A 21,163-nucleotide genomic window follows, 5' to 3' on the forward strand; every position below is an offset into this window, starting at 1 on the left:
CAACAGTACCACCGACAACAACACCAACAGTACCATTACCACCACCAACAACATCCGCATCGCAAACCCCAACTTCACAATCTATTCCACGAGCATCAACGTCATACGCACCATAGATACCAAGGAATACCAACAACAACAAACGATGAAGTATTGATTCATAACTTCATCGAAGAAATATTCTGCAGAGAATATGTAGTTTCTAAATGTTTTAGAGATTATACATTCTAGTACTAGTCAAAAACCAGATGAGATTAATATTATGTTAACTCATTAAAATCATGATTACATCTAAAGAATATATATATATATATATATATAGGTGTATTTTCATAAAGAATGTAATTAAGAAAACTCTTTTGTACAAACTGTTAATGGTGAGAATATTTTAACGGGTAGGTAATACTCGAGAGATATATAAATTCACAAATAATATGTTACATTCTTCGATTCTGATTCAACAAGTCATCAACTATACTCACTACTTTCACACAATATATATTCTTTTATAAAAATCAAAACAACCATCCTCATCCAAATTTGATTACATATTCTGATTTTGAAAAGAAAAAAAAATTAGAACCCAAGACAAGATTTAACAAAAGACATCATTCTTAGATTCCTACATCTTTCAAATCTATACTTTGACTTCAAAACTGTACTAGAACATCGTATGTATATATATAACATTCATCTCTTAGAATTATGAGCTTTCATTCTGAAAATCTGAAAAGCAACCAGTCTACGAATCAATACTCTAAATCTTGAAAAATGCTGATGAAGCAGCAAAAAACTGTAAACGACCTTAACAGTCAAAAGTTTGATGATAAAGAGTAGTGTGTTGGAAAAGCACAGAAAAAGAGAAAGTTTGGTACTGAAAAACGGATTGAGCAAAGTATGAAGGAGGTTGTGGACAAATCACAAAGAATAAACCTGCCTTCAAAGAATCCAAATGATTCAGTATCTGCTGAAGCCATTAACGAATACCTTGCTTCCGAATCTAAACCCTTGCGGACAATATTCTTCATCATCTTCTGATATTAGAAATTCTAAGATATCATCGTATCTTTCATTATAAATATCCTCCATATTTCTGGAGATAATTCCATAATCATTCTTATCGGAAATCAATTTTCTCCTTGCGATATCTGTGTAACATCATAAAAAGAAACTATTTTAGTTTCTAAATTCTGAAACCTTCGAGTTTAAAATATGAATATTTTTGAAGTGGTGTTGGGAGCTGAAGCATGAGTTAGTATAATATAATGACACTTGATCAACGTGATTATATTACAGTAAGTCATGTTGAGTTTCTAATGGAACATGATGATTCACAGACTATAATGTCATCATGTGCCATGTTACACGACTCTTACATTTTACCTAATCTCCAAACAAATCAAGAACATATATTCTTGATAGTTCTAACTTTTCCCGTAACTTCTGGTAATTTAACCAATCAAGATTGTGTTATTACAATTTCTTAAAACATTAGTTATGATCATTTGAAACTTCATACCTACAAATTCTGGACCATTACAAGCAATGCTTAGTCACAAGAAGAAGAAACGAAGGGACAAAACTCCAAAATAGAAATTGGGGTATAAATCGCAGCAAATAAAAGAAAGCATTAACTGGGGATGACAATAACTATAGAAGACAGAAGCAGGAACTTTGAAATATAAGAGAGAATATAAAGCCCGATAACAACACATAAATTACAAACCGTGTATATCAATATTTATCGCAACATAAAGACACGGGAGAATTAAAAGCACTATAACCCCAAGGGCAAAATAGAAGTAAGCAGATTTCTCCGGTGAAAGTTGGAAAAGGAGAATGATTGTTGCGATAGTAAGAATAAGGACAATGATCAGAACTGGATTAAGCATTTTCACAATCTTTTGAATTTGAGAATTGTGTATAGGGGTGGTAAAAGTAATGAAACGGAAGGGGTCAATTTATAGCGAAATATAAAACATAGCAATCGAGGCAAATTACTCATTTAAATCAAAAGAAATCTTAATTTCCTTAAATTCCGAAGAACCAAATCTTATTTAGATTATGAAGATTTTCTATTCCTTAAATTATGGAAATCAATCGTTAATACATCAAGAGTTAAGACGAATCTCTTTTCTTCATTTCACTCTTTTACGATAACTTCTCTCATACGCTTCAAATAATCGGATTGTTTTATCCATATTATTCAACGGTGATAAAACTCTATTTATCAACACATATATGTCATGAAAACATTTTTATTGTTAGTCATGACGACCTCACTCAAATTTCGGGACGAAATTTCTTTAACGGGTAGGTACTGTGATGACCCCGAAATTTCTGACTAAATTTAAACTTAATCTTTGTATGATTAACATTTCCGACACGATAAGCAAAGTCTGTAAAACTGAATCTCAAAATTTTTGTACTATTCAAATACCTTTCGGTTGTTCTCGACGATTTGCGAATAATTATATGTAAATAGATACATATACTATAACTTGAAAACGTAACAAAGTGTTGTGTATATGATACTGTGCATTAAACTTATTGGTTTGATTATCTGATTGATATATTTAACTACGGAATTAAAAGATTATGTCAAACGATTGAATTAAAAGATATTTATTGAGTCCCTTAAGGATTATGACACTATTACGGGTCTCTGTTGTGAGGTCCATGTTGATTTAAGGAATCATTCATTTTATTGGTATTCAGAATAAATGGTAAAGTGTTAGATAATGAAAGTTAGACAAAAGTAGTGGAGAACTAAACTGCATAATATTCAATTGATTTTGTTTTAAACATACGAGAACGTTTTTCGATATTATAGAATTTGATTGTTAAAATGTTTTTTTTATGGGTTTTCAATGATATGAAAATAAAAATAAAGATAAAATAAAGGTTTCTAATGAGCACTAAAAGACTACAACATTTCATCTCAAGATTTCAAGTTAAAAATGATGGAAATCACTAAACCTGAACACTTGCACGAGAAAAATCATAACTAAATCGTACTGACTCGAAAAAGGGTGATTCCGGTGTGCAGACGTCCGTAACTCAAAAATCTACAACTTTCACGAAGACACCATACGCGGAACGCGTACCTATCTACGCGAAACGCGTAATGTTTTGTCGACATAAAAAGTTTGTCGACATAAAAAGTGATGGCGGCTTGTTTTTTTCCACATTTTATTATTAAATTTATATTATTATATTTATTATTATATTACATATGTACATATATATATATGCGCACTTGCGAACACACAGAGATATATCAGAATCAGTTTTTATCAATTTCAAAATATTAGAAGTTATATACTACAATAAGTTATGTACGGGTTTTTTAATTCGGGTTTAAAACCGTTTTAAACTAAGGAAATTATGGGTTATTGCCAAGGAGCTTATGGGTAATGTTCGGGGATATATTTATGAATCAAACCTAGTGTTTATCATCTCCGTTACGTTTACATATTTTCCTACAATATTGAATCTCAATATTGATAAGTAAGCACTCATATTTTATCTTTTATATATTAATGATGTATCCATGTCTAGTGCTCGAGTATATATATTTATACATACTTGTATGCTAAATTTCGTCGTTAAAAAATAATAATGAATCACGAATTAAATACAAATATTACTGGTAAAAGGTATATGATATACATGTTTTTGAAAAGCTGGCGAAAAATCAATAACTTTTCATTTAGATATCGAATAGTTTCGATGAACGGGTTAAAAGATATGGTCAATTGAATTATAATTGACGTTAATTGAAATTGCTTTTGAATCTGCAATTAATATTTAAACAACTTGTTTGTAAGATTAATAAATTGAATTTTTGAATATTACCAACCGAGTAAATGAATCCTTATATAAGGCACGTCTCATTTTGTTGAACTAAAGTCAGAATGACTTTTTGAAATGACCTTTGATAAACTTTTGTATGTCGATCTCGAGCATTAGGGTTGTAATACACTATGACCAGACCTAGCTTGATAGACATTTATTGACCAACATATGTTCTCTAGGTTGAGATCTACGATTATTTGATAATCCGAGTTTCAGTCACATTACGATGAACAACTTTGTGTGCTGCTAATGTGAGTTTCATTTGCTCCCTTTTTAATTGCTTTTGCAATCTATATTTTTGGGCTGAGAATACATGCACTTTATTTTAAACGCAATGGACACAAGTACATACTAAATTCTACACTGAGTTTGAACCGAAAATCCCTTAGCTTTGGTAACTAGTAACTACCGGTTATAAGAACTGGTGGGCGCGAGTAGTTGTATATGGATCCATAGGGCTTGATATCCCCGTCCGAGCTAGAGCACTAGCCTTTTAACGGACGTATGCTATTTGAGAAGCGTACACGTTGGTTTGCGTGTATTATTAAGATGATTATACAAAGGGTATAAATTATATATACGTTAAGTTTAGTTACCAGGGTGCTCAATCTTGTAGAATATTTTGATAAACGTTTCTGGATGAAACAACTGAAATCTTGTGATCCACTTTTATATACAGATTATGCGAAACACTAAAACTATGAACTCACCAACCTTTGTGTTGACACTTGTTAGCATGTTTATTCTCAGGTTTCCTAGAAGTCTTCCGCTGTTTGCTTATATGATAGACAAGCTATGTGCATGGAGTCTTACATGACATATTTTTCAAAAAAACGTTGCATTCACCAAATCATCACCATGTATCTTATTTTGACTGCATTGTCAACGGAAGTACTATTGTAAACTATTATTTACAGTGATTGTCTATATGTAGAAATCATCAGATGTCGAAAATCTTTGATTTAAATATTCATATTTGGTTTGCCTTTTCAAAAGAATGCAATGTTTATAAAACGTATCATATAGAGGTCAAATACCTCGCAATGAAATCGATGAATGACGTGTTCGTCCATATGGATTTGGAGCGATCGTCACAGTATTCTAGTGGATATTTAGTTAGATTATGATTTTGTATGTTTGTGACACCTCTCTTTCTTCTGTTTTTGAAAACAATCGAGTAATCAATCAATTGAATTTAATTTTGAGAGTGTTTCTTACCTTCACATCTTCAAGTTTATTACAAGAGTTTTTTCGATTTGTGTGAATTTTTTGTTTGCGAAGTTTATGGAAATGACAATACCCTTTAAGGTATTAAATTTCAATGTGTGATGCATCTCCATCACACTTTTTTTTCTCCCTTCATCCCGAATTAATTGTTTGCAAAGTTTATGAAATTGATAATACGTCTTTAAGGAATCAAATTTCAATATGAGTATGTGATGTATATAGTATGTCAGCATCATACTTTTTTTCTCATTGCCGAATTAATTGCTTGCAAAGTTTATGAAATTGATAATACGTCTTCAAGGTATCAAATTTCGATATACGATGTATATAGTACGTCTACATCATACTTTTTTGCTCATTCAGTCCTGGATTGAATGTTCACTAACAAAAATTCTAAAATTTATGATACTATAGTAAAATGTCCACTTTAAACTTTATTTAATTATCATTGTAAATGTAAATTGTAATTAATTAAGAGATGGAATCAATATTAAAAGTTTTGTTGATTTCAGATGAAATCAATATTAAAAGGGTAGAATGGGAGCTTTGGCGACTTTTAATAGTAAACTATTTTATGTAAAAGACATTTATTTTTGGACATTATAAATTATAATGTGGACTCTTTTTGTGTGACGGAGAGAGTATTAACTTCATATTAATGCAATATTGTTTATGTGAGTATTTATAGATGAATAAAACTTAACTTTATATAAAAACTTATAAATGCAATTGATAATGCAATTTTTTTTATATAAATTAATCTTACTAAAAATTTATTTTTATCATATATTTGTGTCAAAGATATAACTTAATATTAAGAATTAAGATTTAAGTTTTTAACCACGTTTAGTGGCCTAATTTAATTATTGACTTATAGTATTATGAGAATAAAGAAAAAGAAGGAAGACATGTGAGAAGTATACTGACGAATTAGTTAATTTTTGCGAGATTACATTGTGTACATATTTATACTACAAAAAAAAGTTGCAAATGCTATTCAACTTAATGATTCAAGTATGGTGAAATAGTAAGTAGATATTTTGCAAAAAAAAAAAAAAAAAAAAAAAATTGATCATCTATGACTTTTGGGGACTCTTGTTTGTATAATTAATATATTATAACACTCCCCCTTGAGTGTTAACTTGATAATAGAGTAATTGGTATTGTTTCGTTAAAAACCTTGCTAAAGAAAACTTAGTGCAAAAAAAAAAAAAAAACTTTAGCCAAAGGATAAATAGTACAGTATAGAGTTGACTCCCCACAGGTAGTCATCGGTGAGCTGTTACATCTCTTGGACATGCCTAATGCCAATATTGTGAATGTATTTTCTGAATGTAACAGTTGAGAGTGCTTTGGTGAAAAGATCAGTAGAATTATTGCTGAATCAAACATATATCATTTCAATTTGGTGGTCTTTTATGAGATCTTAAGTATATAAGAAAAATTTAGGAAGTATATGTTTCGTTAAAGCACTTTTAATATATCCTTTTTTTCATCTTTTAGAATTCCTATTTTATAAAATATTTTGTTTTCAAACTTATCTATCTATTATCTACAAAAATGATACACGTAAGCATATTCACCATAACTCTAAGGCCATGTTTGGCAAGAAGCTTTTTGGAGTTTTTAGCTTTTAATTTTTATGAAAAAGCTCCTATTAAATAAAAATCTCCGTTTGTTTGTAAGAGCTTAAAGCTTTTAGAAGAATTTGAAAAGCTCCTAAACGCTCTTTTATCAAACGCTACATGCACTAACGTTTAGGAAAGAAAGATAGCGTTTTCTCTTTAAATTTCATAAATACCCTTTTCCTATATAAATCTCCCACGTATCATAAGCACTTCACCAGTTATCCAAAATGTCTTAGTTGTCTACACGTGTACACATATTTGCAGTATGTATGAAAATTATTTCACACACACTATGTAATTTAATTTAATATTAACTAATTTGATTTATACTTTGATTTTAACGAGAAAGCATAGACATAATATATATGTTAATCTAGCATTAACTGTTTTTTTAATGTCCATTTTTGTCTCTTTACCATTTTTTTAACAGCTTCAGCTACTTTGCAAAACATCTAATCATATCTAAAAAGTTTCAGTTAACAGCTACAAGTTTCTAGCTTTCAGCTAATAGCTAACAGCTACTAACTTTCAGCTAACAGCTACCAACTACTAGCTAATTGTGCCAAACATACCTAAAAAGTAGCAAAATATGTAGACACTAGGGAAATGGACCAATAGGGTTCGGGCCAAAATATGTCGTATCAAAATACGTTGGATCAAAATATGTCAGATTAAGTTGGCTAACATAAAACACTTTTTGTTCAAACGTTTAGTGTGTTTATATTTTTATATACTTATTTATTCACTTTATTTATCAACATTTATACCACAACCGTATTTAAAAAAAAAAAAAAAAAAAACAACTAATTAATTATTTACTGTAACATTTTTATCTGAGGCCGTGCATCGCTAAAGAGTAAAAAGCTCGTCTCAACATAACCAAGATGAATTCCCTTTTCTCAATCTAGGGTTTATTCATTCATTCACAATTTACTCCATCAATCAACTCTCAAAATCCCTAATTTCCATCCCAAATTCTTCACACTTTCAAGGTCTCAATCACAAACACATTCAATTTCACAATCAATGTCAATCCCGCCCGAATTATATCCAAGTCAAGACGATCTTCTCTACGAAGAAGAGCTTCTCAGGAATCCATTCAGTCTCAAACTATGGTGGCGTTATCTGATCGCCCGAACCGAATCGCCGTTCAAAAAACGATCGATTATCTACGAACGAGCACTCAAAGCTCTCCCTGGCAGCTACAAATTATGGCTTGCTTATCTCCGCGAACGCCTCGAATTGGTACGTAATCTACCGATATCACATTCGCAGTATCAAACTTTGAATAATACATTTGAACGTGCCTTGGTTACTATGCATAAAATGCCTAGGATTTGGATAATGTATTTGACTAGTTTGACTGAGCAGAAGTTAGTTACTAGGACTCGTAGGACTTTCGATAGGGCGTTATGCGCGTTGCCGGTTACGCAACATGATAGGATTTGGGAGTTGTATTTGGTGTTTGTGAGTCAGAGAGGTTGTCCTATTGAGACTTCACTTAGGGTTTACAGGAGGTATTTGAAGTATGATCCTGGACATATTGAGGATTTGATTGAGTTTCTGTTGAATTCGGGGTTGTGGCAAGAGGCTGCGGAGAGGTTGGCAGGGGTTTTGAATGATGATAGGTTTTACTCGATTAAAGGGAAGACGAAACATAGGTTGTGGTTGGAACTTTGTGATTTGTTAACTCAACATGCTACGGAGATATCGGGGTTGAATGTTGATGCGATTATTAGAGGTGGGATTAGGAAGTTTACAGATGAGGTGGGACGGTTGTGGACTTCGTTAGCGGATTATTATATTAGGAGGAAGTTGTTGGAGAAAGCTAGAGATGTGTTTGAAGAAGGGATGACGACGGTGGTTACGGTAAGGGATTTTAGTGTGATTTTTGATGCGTATTCACAGTTTGAAGAAAGTGTGCTTGCTTTGAAGATGGAAGGGATGAGTGACAGTGAAGATGAAGATGGTGAAAAAGAGAATGGGATTAATGAGGAAGATGAAGAAGATGTAGATGATAGACTTAATGTGGGGAAATTAGAGGAGAAACTTAAGAAATTTTGGTTGGTTGACGAAAAGGATGTTGATTTGAGGATAGCGAGATTAGAGCATCTTATGGATAGGAGGCCCGAACTGGCTAATAGTGTTCTTCTTCGCCAAAACCCTCATAATGTAGAGCAATGGCACAGGAGAGTAAAGATATTTGAAGGCAATCCGACAAAGCAGATATTGACGTATACAGAGGCTGTAAGAACAATTGATCCAATGAAAGCTGTTGGAAAACCTCATACTTTATGGGTTGCATTTGCTAAGTTGTATGAAACTCATAAGGACATTGTTAATGCAAGAGTGATATTTGATAAGGCTGTTCAAGTTAACTATAAAGCTGTGGATAACTTGGCTAGTGTCTGGTGTGAATGGGCGGAAATGGAGCTTAGGCACAAAAATTTCAAGGGAGCACTTGAACTAATGAGGCGTGCTACAGCTGAACCCTCTGTGGAGGTAAAACGCAGAGGTAAACTTATACTTATTTGTCTTGAATTTTGCTTGTGAGCACTTACTTATAAAGAATCCATGTGTTCTTATTCATGTACATCTGATATGTATTATTTTTTATGTATTTCATCACGAGTAGGCAATCTGGCCAATAGGAAACACCCCTAACACTTGGAACGTGGTAGCACTTCTTTAAACAATTATCTTTATGTTTGTTGTATATGGTTGAGTACTACCAGTTAAATACGCATCGTATTTCGTTGTAATAGCAGTTTCTAATAACAGTGATTGTGAAAATCTTGGCTGGAGTTGGTAATATCTGCCTGAGAGGTGATTATGACCCAGTTACTTATAGATATATAAAATGCCTTATTTCATTTTATTTCTCATGGGTTAAGCTAAAAAATAAAGCCTAAAACTAAAAGCAATAATGGGAACAATTGGTCGATATATGAAGTTCATTCTTACATACAAGACCCATAAAGGCCTCAATCAATTCTTTTAGCACATCATTTATATTTTTAATTTTGATTATATAAAACTGATTAATTACTTACATAGTACAACCACCCACCTACCTAGTATGCTCGTTTGTCACCTCTTTTCTACACTAAAACATCTTCCGAATTTGGCTTTTGATAGCTGGGTATGTAATTATTGTTTGGTGACTGGTTAACTTTTTCTGGTGATTGATTAGCTATTTGAGTCCCAGCTATTGGTATAATTTTGCAAAGCTAAACCTTTTCTTGCTGCTCTATAAACTATGATTGGGGGATGCAATATTGAACTTGACATTCTATAACTGCCAAATGTCTCTTAGCTGCAACATATGGTAGAAAACTATCAACGTTACTTGGATATCACGAATTCACACTACAACTCTTTTATAGCAGGGTGTTTCATAGTTGATAGTTTGGACTCTATATTGAGTCGTATGATGAATTATTCTACTTTACGCTTTTTTGGAAAGTATATTTATCATATGTGTATTCGATAATCACGACTTACACTACTTTATTGCTTCTTTCAGTGGCTGCTGATGGCAATGAACCAGTACAAATCAAGTTGCACAAATCCCTACGACTATGGACTTTTTATGTGGATTTAGAGGAAAGTTTAGGAACTTTGGAATCTACACGTGCTGTTTATGAGAGAATCTTGGATCTTCGCATTGCCACTCCACAGATTATTATAAACTACGCAATGTTGTTAGAGGTACGATGGCCTCTTTGATTGCATATATTGTGGCTTCTCTTTTTTTTCATGTTACATTTTACTAATTGAATCCTAAAATCTCAAATTCTACTTGTTCAGGATAATAAGTACTTTGAGGATGCTTTTAAGGTGTATGAACGAGGGGTGAAGATCTTCAAATATCCACATGTGAAAGACATTTGGGTTACTTATCTTACAAAATTTGTCAAAAGATATGGGAAGTCTAAACTAGAAAGGTCTAGAGAGCTATTTGAGCATGCTGTTGAGATGGTATAGCTTCTTTCTTTTATCACCTCTGTTCACGATATCAAGTATTAATTAACCTCTTCTACATTTTATTTTGGTTACAGTTGTAACTTATCGGTTCAATTCCTTATGTTTCTTTTAAATAGGCTCCTGCTGATGTTGTGAAGCCATTATATATACAATATGCAAAGTTAGAAGAAGATTATGGTCTAGCAAAGCGAGCCATGAGGGTTTATGACCAAGCAACAAAGGCGGTCCCACCTAGCGAGAAGTTAAGCATGTACGAAATCTACATAGCCCGTGCAGCTGAAATATTTGGAGTTCCTAAAACTAGGGAGATTTATGAACAGGCAATTGTTTCAGATGGTCTACCCGAAAAAGATGCAATGAAGATGTGCATTAAGTATGCGGAGCTTGAAAAGAGTCTGGGCGAAATTGACCGTGCTCGTAAAATCTTTGTTTACGCTTCGTGGCTTGCGGACCCTCGTTCTGATGGTGATTTTTGGGTTAAATGGCATGATTTTGAGGTTAATCATGGTAATGAGGATACGTTTCGCGATATGCTGAGGATTAAGAGGAGTGTTTCAGCAAGACATAGCCAGGTACTCTTGCTTTCTGTTGGTTAACTTTGTTTGTGTTTATTTGTTTTTTTTCTGATTAATTTCTGATTACAAGGATCTAATGAACATCTCTCCAAAAAAGAGTTGGGCACTGTTTCCCTTTCTGGGCTATTCTAGTATAAACGAGTATCAGTAGGACATACCCACTTTCATGCTTTTGGGTCATGGAAAAAATTTAGTATTGCATCTTACCAGTATGTAGTAAAGCTTAATTATAGATGGCCACATGGTCCAAGTAGGGGTGTGCATGGTCCAGACCCGGACCTACCCGAGGACCCAATTCTTAGAGAAATGAGAACCGGGGACCGAACCAATTATATACGGTTCCGGTCCCGGTCCGGTTCTAGTTCGGTCTGAGCGGTTTAGTTAAAAACCCGACCCGGATATTAAAATAAAATTTAGAGTAATAATGGCAATTTAAATCAAAATCATAGTAACAATATTAGTTCTAAATCAAAAGCACTTATAAGAGATAAATATGAAAGAAAAAGCTTGATAATATACGAACAAATATGAATTGAAAGCTTACACCGATTGCAATTGATGAAGATGAGGGAATTTCGTATATTAACTTCAAAAGTTTATACTTTAAATATGGATGCTGTATAGTATATTAGGAGGTCGTATATAAAATTTATTAGTGTGTACATACTAAATTTTAAGGTTTGAAGGGTATGTTTTAATGAATAACTATAAGTAAACATATTAATTAAAGGAAATTATATCATGCAAACAAGGAATTATATCATTCGGTTCGGTCCGGTCCAATTTCATGTTTTTTCGGGTTTGACCCTGACCGGACCGATACCCGAAATAGTGAAAATATAATGGACCAAGGACTGGACCAAATATCCTCGGGTATTTCGGTTCCGGTCCGGTTCAACCTCGGTCTTCGGTTTTTTTCGGTTCTACCCGAACCATGCACACCCCTAGGTCCAAGGAGGCCAGGGATTCCCAACGTTGACTGACTTTGACCTGACTTTTCGATGTTTTTGGACGAAACTGGATGGGCTGGTCACCAAACCGCCGCAACCGCCGTTTGCAACCATGGCAGGGAACACACATATCATATATCAAGGAGCAAATAGGGGCTAAATCGGGTCTAAGCACCTTTTTGAAGCAAAAATAGGAGAAGGATTGTATTTTTTTTTGGGGGGGGGGGGGGGGGGGGGGGGGTTGTTGTGTATATATCATGGGTGTATATATCATGGTAGAAAGTTTAATTAACTGGCCTAAGGGAGGCGGATTGGGATAAAAAGTTATGGTTATCGTGTGCTGATGAATATTTATAGGGATAAAAGTGTATATATCAATTTATTATGTCTTTATAATTAAAATCGAACCAGTCTTAGAAGACTAACATTATTATAAAATTACTTATATGACACCTCTCTTGTGTTCATAGAAATATACTTTTCGGACAAAAGATGTTTATTTCAGTCCTTACAACCAATTTTCACATCTGAACATGTTATCTAAATTCTAATCCCCCCAAGTTTGCCCTTTTTGCTAAATTTACTTTTGGTTATTGGTTATTCAATGCCTTCAAATTAATGTGGGAAGATGCTTGTATACTAACGGGTTTTTTTGGGATATTTCAGACGCACGTCATGCTACCCGAGTATTTAATGCAGAAGCCTACAGTGGGTGAAGCCCTGGATCAATTAAAGAAAGCCGGTGTGCCCGAAGACGAAATGGCCGTTTTAGAACGTCAACTAGCACCTTCGGCCCCTAAAGACCTCACCACAAATGACACTGCCAATAGAAAGTTTGTTGGATTCGTAAGTGGTGGGGCTCAATTAACAGAAATTGCTTCTGAAAAGATCCAAAACAATGAAGAGATTGAACTTCCGGAAGGTAGTGATGATGATGTTGATGATGACGAGGCTGTTGTTGCACAGAAAGCTGTACCCGATTCTGTATATGGAGGTCTTGTTAGAAAAAGAGACGAAGAAGTAGAAAAAGAGAACGAAAATGGAGGAGATGGCGAGACTCGTCTTGGTGCACTTGAAAGGATTAAAAGAATGCGTCAAGGTAACTAATATTTTCAAGTTCGCAATTCAGCTAAATTTTGTTTTTGTAACATTCTACTTGAGAATTGTTTAGAGATGTCTTGTATAAACCTGTCCTTTTGTTGTTGGATTAATTTTTACCATATCTTTTAAGTATCAGAAGTTGTAGAATACATCTCCTAATTTCTATGCTTTAATTTTTTCATGGCTTTTGAGTACCTACATGATTTCAGTTGCAATGTAAAACGGGGCGTTCGGGTACATCCCATAGAAGTTCTTGCTGAATTGCTCAATGTTGTTATAACACATAATGGCTGGATTAGGTTTTTTTATAGATGCTATACTATTAACCTTGGCCTACTTTAGGGCTACACTTTAAGGGTATGTTTCATAAAACTAGCGGATAGTTTTTAGCTTGTAGATAATAGTTTTTAGCTGTTTTTGTGTTTGATAGAGTAGTTGAATATGTTAAATAAAGAGTAAAATGATAAAAAAAATTAGAAGTCAAAGCTAAACGCTAGTTGCAGTAGTTTTTAACGTTTTTTTCTTAGTCTAAAAGTATCAAGCTCATTTAACCAAACACAGTTTTTTTTTTTTTTATTATTTTTTTTTTTTTATTTTAAATATGAGCTTTTTCATAAAAGTTATAGGCTCTAGAAGCTCCTAAAAGCTCCACGCCAAACATACCCATATGTAGTTTTGTTGCTCACAATCACACAAATTGGATCGAAGCTTTGTTTTGGTCTAGTGTTCATATAATGTGTACTTTTAACGATTTCAAAATGTCTAGTGGGTGACGTCCTATTATTTTTTTTTTTAGAAAGTCTCAACTTAAATTATTTCAGTAGTAACAAATTTTAGGGTGAAAGGAGAAATGGTAAGAAATGGTCAAAGGGATAGCCTGCTAAAGAAACGTGATCTGAGTAAAAAAAAAAAAGTTTACCCCAAGTATAAAAGTTACCCTCCACGTTTACCTGGTAAAAAAACTTCATCCACTACTAGTTTTTCATATAATGTTTCTTTTCTCAAAGTGCATAAATTTCACTAGATATGATCATCTTAATTTGAAATTAGTTAAACAATATAATGAGAACTACTTGAACTTTTTAGTTAGACGGTAGTATAAAATTCAGAATAACATGCAGTTCATGATTACATCCACCTTCCCGGCTTTGGTGTTGGTTGCAAGAACACACCAATTTCCTAATGGCTCATCCACCTAAATTGGCATTTTGTTTGGTGCAAAACACATTCCACTTATAGAAAGTACTATATAATTGGTATGTCTTGTAATGTATATTTCTAATATACGTATATATGTAAGTATAGATATTGTGTTATAAGATGAATGCAAGAGGTATATACATATTGTGCTATAAGTTGAATGCAATAGGTATATACATATATAGTCAAACGGTTCAAATGGTTCAAATAGAATCACAAAAATTGGAAGAACTTTCATATAAATAAATGTAAATTCAATCACATGTGAATATCGATATAGGTTAGGTTAAAGTCAAAATAATTTGCCAAAATTTCAAAGTTATTATTAAAATTAATTTGATAAATTTTGTTTAAATGTCTTTTTAACTTTTAATGTCTCAAATCCTCTTTTGTGAGAAACCACCCATGTTTCAAATGAATTTATTTTGATTCATATTTATATTATTTCATTCATATTTCATATTCATATTAATGGGAGGAAAAGTAATTGTAAAGCACCAGAAATGGAGTAGGATTAAAAGCATGAGACCACATTTCACCAGAAATGGAGTAAGATTAAAAGCATGAGACCACATTTTTATTTTTATTATTATTTTTATTTTCTAATGAACAAGCGTATGATACAATGATGTAGTTGGTATATGAGCTTAGTTATAGATCCCAATGATTTTGTTTTGAAGACCTACTCGAACTTTTTGGTGTAACCTCTAAATACCATCATTCTTCCTCGCCCCCAACCTATAACAATACTTCATCTTTAATCATCCATTTCTTTTATTTTTTATTTATTCAATGTCTTAGCAATATCTTTTAACTTCAAATTCAATAGCAACATATTATGAGGTGATAAGTGAAAGTGTCAATAATAATTACAGAATAATCAGATTAGATCACGTACATCCAAGTAAAATTATCCACTCTCCAGATTTCCAAAACAATAAAAATTTCATCCATTTTATGTTTTGCTCTTTGAGACTTATGATTCCAACAAATAGCCTTAATACACTGTGAACATGTTGTTTAGAATACATTATACAAAATAAGAACTTAACCCATATCTATCATATTATACTAGAGTTATTAACAATGAATGGATGTCCTTAAACAAGAGAACAAAGAATGACACAAAAGTAAAAGACAAAGTATTTATATTCACAAAATTAGTTCCATTATCTGTTAAGAGTTGCTTAAAAAGCCTCAAAAGGCTCATGCATCAACAGTTGTACCATCTTCCAATAAAAGTTCAAATCCCATGAAGCATAAGTTAAGCCAAGTTTTAAGCTTTTAATGTCCCCATAATCTCTCTTCAAGTATCTTTTCTTATACATGTATTCTTGCCACAAAACTACTACAACCTCCAATATGGCTACTTTAAGCACCCTTGAACTCATGCTTCATCAAATTCAAAACCAACAAAATCTTGAATCATATAGCGATCTTGGAAGAATGCCAACGTTACCGCAACGCCCGGTTTCTAGAGCTCGAATGCCGACTAGAAGAGTTAGAAACGCGATTTTGTCATTTCACTTAAAGGAGATCGGTGGCAAGATGAATGAAGAGTTCTTTAATGCCGATAAATATGCATTTATTAATGTTGGCCTTGTTCTTAGTAAGGTGAGACGCGACACAATCTTTCTTTTTATCATAATCGGATTATGATTACTTGCATTTTGAATAACAGTCGTTGCTTTTGTAAATTATATTTTGAAGAATACATTGATTGAGATGCTATTTCAACACACAACTCTGCTGCATATGATGATATTAATGCTTAATATAATATGGTTACACAGTAAGTAGGGTATATCAAAAACAAAAGAACCGACTCTTACAGTGAATATGAAAATTACATAGTTTTGTAAAAGATTTTTTGAACGGTGGTTACAAGTCAGTGACGGGTCCGAACACGATGTCGGAGCCCACCCACTCAATCATTTCCTAGGACAAACATTAGAGTCCTAATGCCACTCAGGAGGAAACCCCACAAGTAATCCATACGGACATCGCCTATAAAACCCCATCGGGTGAGAACCTCTAAGGCCCAATGGGCTGTCTCCTGTTAGTATCAAGGAAAATATTTTGCAGCTCATTAGAATCGAACCCTGACCTCCCTTATGGAAGTCAGGTCATAGTTTTTGTGCTTACAAATAACTTTTGAATTCTAAACGGCTAAATGAATTAGGTTCTCTTTGTCATGAGTTCCCAAGTGGGCGAGTATATTACTCGGATATTGCGATCTAATCGGTTATTTCATGACCTTTTCTATCCCTTTTGATAAAATGAACATGTTAAGAAAATTGGATTCTGCAGAATGAGATGAAGAATTCACTAGAGGAAAAGGCAGAGAAGAGTGCAATATTAATACAAAAATGCTTTCGGTCATACCAAGCACGCTTTCGTTATCTCAAGATTAAGGAAGGGATTATTACACTTCAATCATGTACTTGCTTATTCTCAGATTTTTTATGTTACTAATTCTATACATTTCAATATAGGTTTACATAATATTCATTTTCCAACCATGTTTGAAGCATGAAAAATCTAATTCTGTTGCATAATGAACAAATCCTGCAGATGTTCGTGGTGAAAATGCACGAAGAAAGTTCCAAAATTCGACCAGGCTAACACAGATGCAGATTCATCAAGAGTTTGTATGGAAGCCGCTGAGGAATAAAGTGGCAACAATCATATATTTGCAATCAGGTGAAAATATATGGGGGACTATATGCATTATCCAATGTCTTTATCAAACATAAATGTTCTAAATCTCTCTTTTTTTTTTTTTTCTTTTTAAAATTTTTTAGTGGTTCGAAGTTGGTTAAGCCGAAGACACATTGAATACACAGAAAACGCAACCATTGAGAATATGAGAGAAACGAACGACGACATACACAATGAGAATGTGAAAAGTGAGGTACACAGTTTTAGTCGAAGTATTTGATTAATTTATTATTATTATTATTATTATTATTATTATTATTATTATTATTATTATTATTATTATTATTATTATTATTATTATTATTATTTTTTTTTTTTTTGAAAACAGTTGTGGGAACTTTTTCGAGTGTGAAGGTCCCAAAACTAAATGGAGGATAATGCCAATAATATAAACAATTTTTGCAACGCTTTCATTGTTTTCATTATTGGCATTATCCTCCGGTCAATTTTTGGGACTCTCACACCTGAGAGTAGATTCTAGATGCACTTGTAGATCCTGGGGTGGTAAAAGTAACGGTGACTAGGGAAAGGGTTGGAAATGAATACGGGATGATCTGGTTATGCTGCGTACATCTGAATATAAATACTCGTCCTCACCGATAACATAGTCGAGAAAATCTCATCCATTTAAGTGTGCTCAATGACTTGAAATTTTTTCAGGAACATGTCATGGTGTCGAAATCTTACATTCATGATCTTGAACAACAAGTTTTAAAAACTGAGGCCGCCTTACAACACAAGAAACACGAAAACTCTATCTTGGAGCTCCGAATCCAACAAATCGATAGGAAATGGGAGTTACACAAGGCTAAGATGCATTTGAAGGAGAAAGTATGGCAAGATGAGTATAAATCTATTCAAGTATGTTCATCATATCACCCCTTTTTCTTAATTGTTCACAATGTACATATATCAGTGGTCTAAAAAGTGCAAATATACAAAGTTGAACATGAATCTTTAGACACTTGTGTTCATCTACTAAGATTGAAGTGAGACAAAATACTAGCCTTTGTTTGCTACGTTTCAAAAAATTGATAACAAGAGTTCTAAAAACACACATTGAAATTGTTGGGAAGTTATCCCACATCGGTCATGGACAAAAACAAATGTATGCATATAAGTTTAAAGGGAAGTCCCTCTATCACCAATTGGTTTTAGGAAAGGATGGACTCTTGGACTTATATGTTGGACATGTTGTTGGGCTATACGATTTATTAATTCTGTCATGGTATCAGAGCTTAGGCAAGCGGTTTTACAAAGCGAGTTCGAGTCAGGCCCTCACGTGTATGCCGCAGTCGCTACAAAGAGATCGAGTCAGGCCGTTATCGTGCCGCCATCTCTACAACCATTCCACGCCTCGATGTGAGGGGGCGTGTTGGGAAGTTATCGGTCATGGATATGCTCAATGTGGTCTAATTGAACTTCTAGTCTTTTTAATGTGTGGAATGAACTTAAGTTACATAATCGAGTTGTCTTTTGGAACTTTTCTTTGTGAAATTTGACATATTTATTTAGACATATACTAAAACATAAACTTATGAATACCAACTTTTTTACTTTTTATTTATTTATTTATTTTTGGTAAACCATAGATTTTTACACCTTTTTCCAACTTATTTGTCTATCGAATTACCAAACGTTTCTTCCGCAACCCCAACTCGTTTTATACTGATCATTCAACCGGTGGCCGTGGTGTTCATCGGTTTGGTTATCTGTTTTCTAGGTTTATTTAGTTTGATTTGTTCGATTTTGAAATATTTAAAATACAAAATTGTAAACCGAGTTAAAATCCAAACTAAAATTTAAACAAGTTGTCGAAACCGAACTAGAAACATATGTTAAATTTGGTTTGGCGTGGTTTCGAATAAAATCGAAAAATCAAAAAGATTAACTATTAACTAAAATAATCATACAAAACAATTTTGAATTCAATATTTAGTTATGAAATTGATCTGTGGTCTATTTGTATTTGTAAGCATAATTTAATATATAATTAGTTGAATTCAAATTTCGATTTAATTGTAGTCAAAATAGTAAAATAGAAAATTGAAATTAGATTTGTAAACCAGATCTAACCGAACCAAAAGTCGAACTTAAATTCTTAACTTTTTTAGTTTTCATTCGATTCAATTTTCATATTGAATAGTTTGAGAATGAATATTAAACACCTCTATATTCAACACAAAGATCAACTATTAAAATTTGAAGGTTTTTTTTTTTTAGATGAACTTAGCTTCCGCTAGAGAAAGAATGTCAAAGGAAATTACACGTGTCCCTCGAAGCCATGCTCAATGTCAAGAAAACGTGAAAAAGAAGCTAACAATTCGACAGATTCTTGAGAGACAAGAAAGCGATTATGGTTTTCGTGTTGATGTCATGTTGAATTCAAGAAAAGCTCAAGAACAGGAGTTTCGAAAGTTGAAGAGTCGATTTAAGGCATGGAAAACAGAGTTTAAAGCTCGGTTATATGACATAAAAAAGACACTTGATAGATTTGATCATTGTAGAACAGAAAGAGTACATAAAAGTTGCTTAAATATACTTGAATAAGGTTTAAATCCACACATATGTATAGTCGTGTACACACTACTATAACAACACATTTACAAGTTTTCGATATTTTCAAACATCTCCATTTCCGTTTCCAACCTACAACCATATATAGTCAATCTCAACCTTCATCAATTAAACATGGTAAACAAGAATCCAATACTTCCAAACCTTCATTCAAGAAAAAACCTTCTCATCGTGACATCGTCTATGCTCCATTTTCGTTGGTAATATAGCTCGTTCCACAAATCATGAAATCATTGCAAATGCAAAGTGACGGAGACAGAAATTTTCTGATGGCACAAAATAATATCGATTCATAAAAATTTAACTAACAAGCTATGATTTGCAATAAACATAAAAGAATATATACGATTATATCAATATAGATTAATCTTTTAAAACATCGATTAAAAAAATTAAACGTTAGAAGATATATAAAGTTTATACAAACAAGTTCTTTAACAAATTTTTTTAATAAACTTGTGGAGAGTGTACTTTAGCAGTATCTTTTTTTTTTTTTTTTTAATTTTTTTTTTAATTTTATTTAATAAAAGAGTACCACAGAGTAGTTTTTTTCCCTTATTAGTCAATGGACTTCTAAATTTTTAACTAATAAATTGCGTAACTTCAATTTGGATCTTTTTACTCCGTTAATTTCTATATTATACTCCTTATTGCTAACATCTCTAAGTTTTTAATTTTGCGTTTAGAATCTTTTGTTATTCAAAAATTTGCAATCAGCATCCCTCCGTCTAAATTCTGTTAAAAATATCCATGACATATGCATTGAATGTGAGGGTATTTTTGTCTTTTTACCCTCTTTTTATTTGACTCATCTTTTTCTATCAAAAGGTATTATTACTAATGCACAGCTACAAGTATCAGGGGCGGTTTTATTAAGGGACAGGCGGGGGAGCCGCCCCCAGTGCATTTGCAATTTTCAGTGTAAAATTTTTGAATTTTTCGACTTTGCCCCCAGTGAATTTTTTTTGTCCCATAACCTACATATTTTGCCCCAAAACCTTTAAATTTTACCCAAAAATCTCTAAATTTTACCCCAAAACCTTCAAATTTTGTCCACAAACGTTAAAATTTTGCACCAAAACCTCCATAATTTGCCTAAAAACCTCCATTTTTTGCCTCAAAATCTCCATATTTTGCCCAAAAAATTGTCACGCTTTTAATTTTTTTTTTTTTGCCCCCGGTGAAATAAAATTCTGGTACCGCTACTGACAAGTATCCAAACATCTTGACTAAATATATACCCATCATCTTCATCTTCTTCACTAATCCATTATCACTTAGAAAAAGCCATTTTACCACACTTCGAATCACTGTGTATAAAATTACAGATTACTCTTTT

At 32.9% G+C, this 21,163-nt stretch overlaps 2 protein-coding genes across 2 annotated transcripts; both read left to right on the plus strand.

Moving 5' to 3' along the window:
- The first annotated feature begins 7,585 nt into the window (after positions 1–7,585).
- Positions 7,586–13,520, plus strand: LOC139876302 (uncharacterized). Its single transcript, XM_071863604.1, has 5 exons — positions 7,586–9,228; positions 10,240–10,424; positions 10,524–10,694; positions 10,817–11,272; positions 12,892–13,520. The coding sequence occupies exons 1-5, from the start codon at positions 7,740–7,742 to the stop codon at positions 13,330–13,332; spliced, it is 2,742 nt and encodes a 913-aa protein (XP_071719705.1). The 5' UTR covers positions 7,586–7,739; the 3' UTR covers positions 13,333–13,520.
- Positions 13,521–15,888: 2,368 nt separating this feature from the next.
- LOC139875349 (myosin-2-like) lies at positions 15,889–19,867 on the plus strand. Its single transcript, XM_071862688.1, has 6 exons — positions 15,889–16,140; positions 16,837–16,966; positions 17,101–17,229; positions 17,331–17,440; positions 17,908–18,108; positions 19,471–19,867. The coding sequence occupies exons 1-6, from the start codon at positions 15,889–15,891 to the stop codon at positions 19,795–19,797; spliced, it is 1,149 nt and encodes a 382-aa protein (XP_071718789.1). The 3' UTR covers positions 19,798–19,867.
- The last annotated feature ends 1,296 nt before the right edge of the window (positions 19,868–21,163 follow it).

This window comes from Rutidosis leptorrhynchoides, chromosome 11 (assembly GCF_046630445.1).
Source record: "Rutidosis leptorrhynchoides isolate AG116_Rl617_1_P2 chromosome 11, CSIRO_AGI_Rlap_v1, whole genome shotgun sequence".
NCBI lineage: Eukaryota > Viridiplantae > Streptophyta > Magnoliopsida > Asterales > Asteraceae > Rutidosis > Rutidosis leptorrhynchoides.

Excerpts from the sequence above, each read along its gene's own strand:
- LOC139876302 (XM_071863604.1), top strand. The coding sequence starts at position 7,740 with ATGTCAATCCCGCCCGAATTATATCCAAGTCAAGACGATCTTCTCTAC. Across the intron at positions 9,229-10,239 it reads TGTGGAGGTAAAACGCAGAG|TGGCTGCTGATGGCAATGAA; the intron begins GTAAACTTATAC and ends TGCTTCTTTCAG. Across the intron at positions 11,273-12,891 it reads TTTCAGCAAGACATAGCCAG|ACGCACGTCATGCTACCCGA; the intron begins GTACTCTTGCTT and ends GGGATATTTCAG.
- LOC139875349 (XM_071862688.1), top strand. The coding sequence starts at position 15,889 with ATGGCTACTTTAAGCACCCTTGAACTCATGCTTCATCAAATTCAAAAC. Across the intron at positions 16,967-17,100 it reads GATTATTACACTTCAATCAT|ATGTTCGTGGTGAAAATGCA; the intron begins GTACTTGCTTAT and ends CAAATCCTGCAG. Across the intron at positions 17,230-17,330 it reads AATCATATATTTGCAATCAG|TGGTTCGAAGTTGGTTAAGC; the intron begins GTGAAAATATAT and ends AAAATTTTTTAG.